Source organism: Ambystoma mexicanum, chromosome 10 (assembly GCF_040938575.1).
Source record: "Ambystoma mexicanum isolate Mex_15411 chromosome 10, UKY_AmexF1_1, whole genome shotgun sequence".
NCBI classification, from domain to species: domain Eukaryota; kingdom Metazoa; phylum Chordata; class Amphibia; order Caudata; family Ambystomatidae; genus Ambystoma; species Ambystoma mexicanum.
The window spans coordinates 1,620,010,878-1,620,020,089 of NC_090932.1; the positions used below are offsets into that span (position 1 = coordinate 1,620,010,878).

The 9,212-nt window shown below is 56.2% G+C and overlaps 1 protein-coding gene across 1 annotated transcript; it reads left to right on the forward strand.

Annotated features, from left to right (window-relative positions):
- The first annotated feature begins 2,981 nt into the window (after positions 1–2,981).
- LOC138493077 (mucin-4-like) lies at positions 2,982–8,979 on the forward strand. The gene is made up of 3 exons (XM_069620297.1): positions 2,982–3,521; positions 3,654–6,747; positions 7,454–8,979. The coding sequence occupies exons 1-3, from the start codon at positions 2,982–2,984 to the stop codon at positions 8,977–8,979; spliced, it is 5,160 nt and encodes a 1,719-aa protein (XP_069476398.1).
- Positions 8,980–9,212: the final 233 nt, after the last annotated feature.

Below are 9,212 nucleotides of genomic sequence, written 5' to 3' on the forward strand. Positions count from 1 at the left end.
ATGAAGCAGTCACGTGAAGGTCTAGACACGCCTCCTCCAGGAAACGCTGTCCTCCTACAGCACGGCAAGAGCCTCAACCGGCTCGCAGTGCCAAGCTGAAGTGCAGTATGCACAGCGTTCCACAACCGCAAGGTAAATTCTCTCAAGTTCGCTCACACTGAGCGGGCGGCAGCCTCCGGGCTTTGAAGTGGCCCAAGTCACGTGAAGCAGTCACGTGAAGGTCTAGACACGCCTCCTCCAGGAAGCGCTGTCCTCCTACAGCACGGCAAGAGCCTCGACCGGTTCGCAGTGCCAAGCTGAAGTGCAGTATGCACAGCGTTCCACAACGGCAAGGTAAATTCTCTCAAGTTCGCTCACACTGAGCGGGCGGCAGCCTCCGGGTTTTGAAGTGGCCCAAGTCACGTGAAGCAGTCCCGTGAAGGTCTAGACACGCCTCCTCCAGGAAGCGCTGTCCTCCTACAGCACGGCAAGAGCCTCGACCGGCTCGCAGTGCCAAGCTGAAGTGCAGTATGCACAGCGTTCCACAACCGCAAGGTAAATTCTCTCAAGTTCACTCACCTTATTTTAGCTGGTTGTTTCTTATTTTAGCTGGGGGTGAGGGGGACTGAGTTCACCCTCTGAAAAAAGTGGGTGGACTCCATCCCCCCTCGTGTACCCTCGACTTGGGCCTTAGGGGGGGTCACTGACGGGGACCAAAGTCAGCAATTCCACAAAGCGATGTGCTGCCGCCTGCACCCATGACCTCTGCGCTGCCGCCTCAGCTCAGAGGCACTGGTGTGTTTATAAGCCTCTGCCCCCTCCAGCTCCAAGTAGCTCAAAAGAAATCGATAAAATTCAATACAAGGTATATTAGTGGCAGGACAAGTCAGACAAGATATTTACAAAGTAACTAAATGGGAAACCTAAAGGGCCGATCGAATCATGGAATTTTTGCACGGTTCAAAGTGCCTTTGCTGTGGTGAAAAGTGACTTTGCACTGCCGACACAAACCCTGATTCATGAAACTGTGCAAAGTGTATTTTTGCAGTGCAAGGTTAGTGCAAGTGGTCATTGTTGCAGTACAAAATGACTTTGACTTTGCACAGCAAAAATACACGTTGCACAGTTCCATGCATCAGGGTTCGTGTCAGTAGTGCAAAATCACTTTTCAGCAGTGCAAAGTCACATTGAACCGCGTAAAAAATTCCATGAATCGGGCCCAAAATGTGCATTCCCTTCAGTGGTGATTATTTTGGTTTCCCGATGTTTTCTAACATCCATGTTGCGTTATGCACTGTGCCTTCTAGGCTGGCAAGAATACACATGTGCTGCTATTCTCTCTGCCAAATCTGGGCTTATCCACGGATGTTCTTGTCCATTCTCACTTACAAACACTTCCCTATTCGCGCAAAACGTGGGGAAACAGGTGTCCTTTGCAGGGAGGACAGCACAGCAGCAAGTGGCTGTCACTTTCTGCTTCTCCTAATTCACGCTGCTGACAGGTTCTGTCCTCCCTGGACTGCTGGGTTCAGCTGCCTCGGGCAGGCTTTATTTCCATATTGCGGTCTCTTAGTCTGTATTTATTGAGGGCAGGTCTTGGGCTCATTTCTTCCAAATGAATATAGAAAAAAACCTCTACGTCGGGGCCTCCTCTGGTCAGGGACAGACCCTCACACGTCCCAGACAGCCAGGACCCACAGACCAGAAGTAGAACTCCACAGGTTACAGACCGACCCTTCACACATCCCAGACGGCCAGGACCCACAGCCCATAAGCGGGCATCCACAGGTCACAGACAGACCCTCACACATGCCAGACACCCAGGACCCAGAGTCCAGAAGCGGGCCTCCAAAGGTTACAGACAGCCAGGACCTAGAGCCCATAAGCAGGCATCCACAGGTCACAGATAGACCCTCACACATCCCATACAGCCGGGACCCAGACCCTGTAAGTGGGCCTCCACAGGTCACAGACAGACCCTCACACATCCCAGACGGCCAGGACCCACAGCCCATAAGCGGGCATCCACAGGTCACAGACAGACCCTCACACATCCCAGATGGCCAGGACCCACAGCCCATAAGCACGCCTCCACAGGTCACAGACAGACCCTCACACATCCCAGATGGCCAGGACTGAGTGCCCATAAGTGGGCCTCCACAGGTCACAGACAGACCCTCACACATCCCAGATGGCCAGGACTGAGTGCCCATAAGTGGGCATCCACAGGTCACAGACAGACCCTCACACATTCCAGAAAGACAGGACCCACAGCCCATAAGCGGGCATCCGCAGGTAACAGACAGACCCTCACACATCCTAGGCGGCCAGGACCCATAGACCATTAGTGGGCCTCCACTGGTCACAGACAGACCCTCACACATCCCAGATGGCCAGGATCCACAGCCCATAAGCGGGCCTCCACTGGTCACAGACAGACCCTCACACATCCCAGACGGCCAGGATCCACAGCCCATAAGCGGGCCTCCACTGGTCACAGACAGACCGTCACACATCCCAGACGGCCAGGACCTGCAGCCCATAAGCGGGCATCCACAAGTCACAGACAGACCCTCACACATCCCAGACAGCCAGGACCCAGAGCCCATAAACGGGCCTCCACTGGTCACAGACAGACCCTTACACATCCCAGACTGCCAGGACCCACAGCCCATAAGCGGGCATACACAGGTAACAGACAGACCCTCACACATTCCAGAGAGCCAGGACCCACAGACCATAAGCGGGCCTCCACAGGTCACAGACATACCCTCTAACATCCCAGACAGCCAGGACCCAGAGCTCACAAGCATGCCTCCACAGGTCACAGACAGACCCTCACACATCCCAGACAGCCAGAACCCATAAGCGGGCCTCCACAGGTCACAGACAGACCCTCATACATACCAGACAGCCAGGACCCACAGCCCATAAGCAGTCCTTCACAGGTCACAGACAGACCCTCACACATCCCAGACAGCCAGGAACCAGAGCACATAAGCATGCCTCCACAGGTCACAGACAGACCCTCATACATCCCAGACAGCCAGGACCCAGAGCCCATAAGCCGGCCTCCACAGGACACAGACAGACCCTCACACATCCCAGACAGTCAAGACCCACAGACCATAAGCGGGACTCCATTGGGCACAGACGGACACTCACACATCCCAGAGAGCCAGGACCCAGAGCCCATAAGCGGGCCTCCACAGGCCACAGACATACCCTCACACATCCCAGACAGCCAGGACCCAGAGCCCATAAGCGGGTCTCCACAGCTCACAGACAGAACATCACACATCCAAGACAGCCAGGACCCACAGACCACAGGCGGGCTTCCACAGGTCACAGACAGACCCTCACACATCCCAGACAGTCAAGACCCACAGACCATAAGCGGGACTCCACTGGGCACAGACGGACACACACACATCCCAGAGAGCCAGGACCCACAGCCCATAAGCGGGCCTCCACAGTTCACAGACATACCCTCTAACATCCCAGACAGCCAGGACCCAGAGCTCATAAGCATGCCTCCACAGGTCACAGACAGACCCTCACACATATCAGACAGCCAGGACCCACAGCCCATAAGCAGGCCTTTACAGGTCACAGACAGACCCTCACACATCCCAGACAGCCAAGACCCAGAGCACATGAGCATGCCTCCATAGGTCACAGACAGACCCTCACACATTCCAAACAGCCAGGAGCCCATAAGTGGGCCTCCAGAGGCCACAGACCTACCCTCACACATCCCAGACAGCCAGGACCCAGAGCCCATAAGCGGGTCTCCACAGCTCAAAGACAGAACATCACAAATCCAAGACAGCCAAGACCCACAGACCATAGGCGGGCTTCCACAGGTCACAGACAGACCCTCACACATCCCAGACAGTCAAGACCCACAGACCATAAGCGGTACTCCACTGGGCACAGACGGACACTCACAAATCCCAGAGAGCCAGGACCCAGAGCCCATAAGCGGGCCTCCACAGGCCACAGACATACCCTCACACATCTCAGACAGCCAGGACCCAGAGCCCATAAGCGGGTCTCCACAGCTCACAGACAGAACATCACACATCCAAGACAGCCAGGACCCACAGACCATAGGCGGGCTTCCACAGGTCACAGACAGACCATCACACATCCCAGACAGTCAAGACCCACAGACCATAAGCGGGACTCCACTGGGCACAGATGGACCCTCACACATCCCAGAGAGCCAGGACCCACAGACCATAATCAGGCCTCCACAGGTCACAGACAGACCCTCACACATCCCAGGCAGCCAGGAACCAGAACCCATAAGTGGGCCTCCACAGGTCACAGACAGACCCTCACACATACCAGACAGCCAGGACCCACAGTCCATAAGCAGGCCTTCACAGGTCACAGACAGACCCTCACACATCCCAGACAGCCAGGACCCAGAGCTCATAAGCATGCCTCCACAGGTCACAGACAGACCCTCACACATCCCAGACAGCCAGGAACCAGAACCCATAAGTGGGCCTCCACAGGCCACAGACATACCCTCACACATCCCAGACAGCCAATACCCAGAGCCCATAAGCGGGTCTCCACAGCTCACAGACAGAACATCACAAATCCAAGACAGCCAGGACCCACAGACCATAGGTGGGCTTCCACAGGTAACAGACAGACCCTCACACATTCCAGAGAGCCAGGACCCACAGACCATAAGTGGGCCTCCACAGGTCACAGACATACCCTCTAACATCCCAGACAGCCAGGACCCAGAGCTCATAAGCATGCCTCCACAGATCACAGACAGACCCTCACACATCCCAGACAGCCAGGAACCAGAACCCATAAGCGGGCCTCCACAGGTCACAGACAGACCCTCACACATACCAGACAGCCAGGACCCAGAGCCCATAAGCCGGCCTCCACAGGTCACAGACAGACCCTCACACATACCAGACAGCCAGGACCCACAGCCCGTAAACAGGCCCTCACAGGTCACAGACAGACCCTCACACATCCCAGACAGCCAGGAACCAGAGCACATAAGCAGGCCTCCACAGGTCACAGACAGACCCTCACACATCCCAGACAGCCAGGACCCAGAGCCCATAAGCCGGCCTCCACAAGTCACAGACAGACCCTCACACATACCAGACAGCCAGGACCCACAGCCCATAAGCAGGCCTTCACAGGTCACAGACAGACCCTCACATATCCCAGACAGCCAGGAGCCAGAGCACATAAGCATGACTCCACAAGTCACAGACAGACCCTCACAGATCCCAAACAGCCAGGACCCAGACCCCATAAGCGGGCCTCCACAGGCCACAGACATACCCTCACACATCCCAGACAGCCAGGACCCAGAGCCCATAAGCGGGTCTCCACAGCTCACAGACAGAACATCACACATCCAAGACAGCCAGGACCCACAGACCATAGGCGGGCTTCCACAGGTCACAGACAGACCCTCACACATCCCAGACAGTCAAGACCCACAGACCATAAGCGGGACTCCACTGGGCACAGACGGACACTCACACATCCCAGAAGGCCAGGATCCACAGCCCATAAGCAAGCCTCCACAGTTCACAGACATACCCTCTAACATCCCAGACAGCCAGGATCCAGAGCTCATAAGCATGCCTCCACAGGTCACAGACAGACCCTCACACATCCCAGACAGCCAGGACCCACAGTCCATAATCAGGCCTCCACAGGTCACAGACAGACCCTCACACATCCCAGACAGCCAGGACCCAGAGCCCTTAAGCCGGTCTCCACAGGTCACAGACAGACCCTCACACATCCCAGACAGCCAGGACCCACAGTCCATAATCAGGCCTCCACAGGTCACAGACAGACCCTCACACATCCCAGACAGCCAGGACCCAGAGCCCTTAAGCCGGTCTCCACAGGTCACAGACAGACCCTCACACATACCAGACAGCCAGGACCCACAGCCCATAAGCAGACCTTCACAGGTCACAGACAGACCCTCACACATCCAAGACAGCCAGGACCCACAGACCATAGGCGGGCTTCCACAGGTCACAGACAGACCCTCACACATCCCAGACAGCCAGGACCCACAGACCATAAGCAGGTCTCCACTGGTCACAGACAGACACTCACACATCACAGACAGCCAGGATCCACAGCCCATAAGTGGGCCTCAACAAGTCACAGACAGACCCTTACACATCCCAGACATCCAGGACCCACAGACCATAAGTGGGCCTCCAATGGTCACAGACAGACACTCACACATCCCAGACAGCCAGGATCCACAGCCCATAAGCGCGCCTCAGCAAGTCACAGACAGACCCTCACACATCCCAGAAGGCCAGGACCCACAGCCCATAAACCGGCATCCACAGGTCACAGACAGACCCTCACACATCCCAGACAGCCAGGACCCAGAGCCCATAAGCGGGCCTCCACTGGTCACAGCAGTCCCTCACACATCCCAGACCGCCAGGCCCACAGCCCATAAGCGGGCATCGACAGGTCACAGGAAGACCCTCACACATCCCAGACAGCCAGGACCCAGAGCTCATAAGCATGGCTCCACAGGTCACAGACAGACCCTCACACATCCCAGACATCCAGGAACCAGAACCCATAAGCCTGCCACCACAGGTCACAGACAGACCCTCACACATACTAGACAGCCAGGACCCACAGTCCATAAGCAGGCCTTCACAGGTCACAGACAGACCCTCACACATCCTAGACAGCTAGGACCCAGAGCCAAAAAGCCGGCCTCCAAAGGTCACAGACAGACCCTCACATATACCAGACAGCCAGGACGCAGAGCCCATAAGCAGGCATCCACCCCATAAGTGGGCCTCCACGGGTCACAAACAGACCCTCACACATCCCAGATGGCCAGGACCCACAGCCCATAAGCGGGCCACCACAGGTCACAGACAGACCCTCACACATCCCAGATGGCCAGGACCCACAGCCCATAAGCACGCCTCCACAGGTCCCAGAGATACCCTCACACATACCAGACAGCCAGGACCCAGAGCCCATAAGCCGGCCTCCAAAGGTCACAGAGAGACCCTCACACATACCAGACAGCCAGGACGCAGAGCCCATAAGCAGGCATCCACAGCTCACAGACAGACCCTCACACACCCCAGACAGCCAGGACCCACAGACCATAAGCGGTCCTCCACAGGTCACAAAGAGACCCTCACACATCCCAGACAGCTAGGACCCACACACCATAAGAATGACTCCAAAGGTCAAAGACAGACCCTCACACACCCCAGACAGCCAGGACCCACAGACCATAAACGGTCCCCCACAGGTCACAAAGATACCATCACACATCCCAGACAGCTAGACCCACACACCATAAGCATGACTCCAAAGGTCAAAGACAGACCCTCACAAATACCAGACAGCTAGGACCCAGAGCCCATAAGTGGGCCTCCACGGGTCACAAACAGACCCTCACACATCCCAGATGGCCAGGACCCACAGCCCATAAGCGGGCCGCTACAGGTCACAGACATACCCTCACACATCACAGATGGCCAGGACCCACAGCCCATAAGCACGCCTCCACAGGTCACAGACGTACCCTCACACATACCAGACAGCCAGGACCCAGATCTCAAAAGCGGGCCTCCACAGGTCACAGACAGACCCTCACACATACCAGACAGCCAGGACCCAGAGTCCATAAGCAGGCCTCCACAGGTCACAGACAGACCCTCAGACATCCCAGATGGCCAGGACCCACATCCCATAAGCGTGCCTCCAAAGGTCACAGACAGACCCTCACACATACCAGACATCCAGGACCCACAGACCCTTAGTGGACCTCTGCTGGTCACAGACAGACCCTCACACATCACAGATGTCCAGGACCCACAGCCCATAAGTGGGCATCCACAGGTCACAGACAGAACCTCACACATCCCATACAGCCAGGAGCCGGAGCCCATAAGCGGGCCTCCACTTGTCACAGACAGACCCTCACACATCCCAGATTGCCAGGACCCACAGCCCATAAGTGGGCATCCACAGGTCACAGACAGACCCTCACACATTCCAGACAGCCAGGACCCACAGACCATAAGCGGGCCTCCACAGGTCACAGACAGACCCTCACACATCCCAGACAGCCAGGACCCAGAGCTCCTAAGCATGCCTCCACAGGTCACAGAAATCCCCTCACACTTCCCAGATGGCCAGGACCCACAGCCCATAAGCGTGCCTCCAAAGGTCATAGACAGACCCTCACACATCACAGATGTCCAGGACCCACAGCCCATAAGTGGGCATCCACAGGTCACAGACAGAACCTCACACATCCCATACAGCCAGGAGCCAGAGCCCATAAGCGGGCCTCCACTTGTCACAGACAGACCCTCACAGATCCCAGATTGCCAGGACCCACAGCCCATAAGTGGGCATCCACAGGTCACAGACAGACCCTCACACATTCCAGACAGCCAGGACCTACAGACCATAAGCAGGCCTCCACAGGTCACAGACATACCCTCACACATCCCAGACAGCCAGGACCCAGAGCTCCTAAGCATGCCTCCACAGGTCACAGACATCCCCTCACACTTCCCAGATGGCCAGGACCCACAGCCCATAAGCGTGCCTCCAAAGGTCACAGACAGACCCTCACACATCACAGATGTCCAGGACCCACAGCCCATAAGTGGGCATCCACAGGTCACAGACAGAACCTCACACATCCCATACAGCCAGGAGCCAGAGCCCATAAGCGGGCCTCCACTTGTCACAGACAGACCCTCACACATCCCAGATTGCCAGGACCCACAGCCCATAAGTGGGCATCCACAGGTCACAGACAGACCCTCACACATTCCAGACAGCCAGGACCTACAGACCATAAGCAGGCCTCCACAGGTCACAGACATACCCTCACACATCCCAGACAGCCAGGACCCAGAGCTCCTAAGCATGCCTCCACAGGTCACAGACAGACCCTCAAACATCCCAGATAGCTAGGAACCAGAACCCATAAGCCAGCCTCCAAAGGTCAGAGACATCCCCTCACACTTCCCAGATGGATAGGAACCAGGGGCCATAAGCCAGCCTCCAAAGGTCACAGACATACCCTGCATATCACAAAAATAGTAAACACATATCCTCACGCGACCAGTGTCAAAACATTATATTAGACAGAAAAATAGTAAGCTCCGCTTCACAAAACACGGCTCTGGTCATAAAAAAAATGTTAG

What these genes read in the sequence shown, in the direction of transcription:
- LOC138493077 (XM_069620297.1), top strand. Translation starts at nt 2,982, where the DNA reads ATGCCTCCACAGGTCACAGACAGACCCTCATACATCCCAGACAGCCAG. An exon ending in TCATAAGCATGCCTCCACAG is followed by an intron (nt 3,522 to 3,653) that starts GTCACAGACAGA and finishes ATGCCTCCATAG; the next exon opens with GTCACAGACAGACCCTCACA. An exon ending in CAAAAAGCCGGCCTCCAAAG is followed by an intron (nt 6,748 to 7,453) that starts GTCACAGACAGA and finishes CACACATCCCAG; the next exon opens with ATGGCCAGGACCCACAGCCC.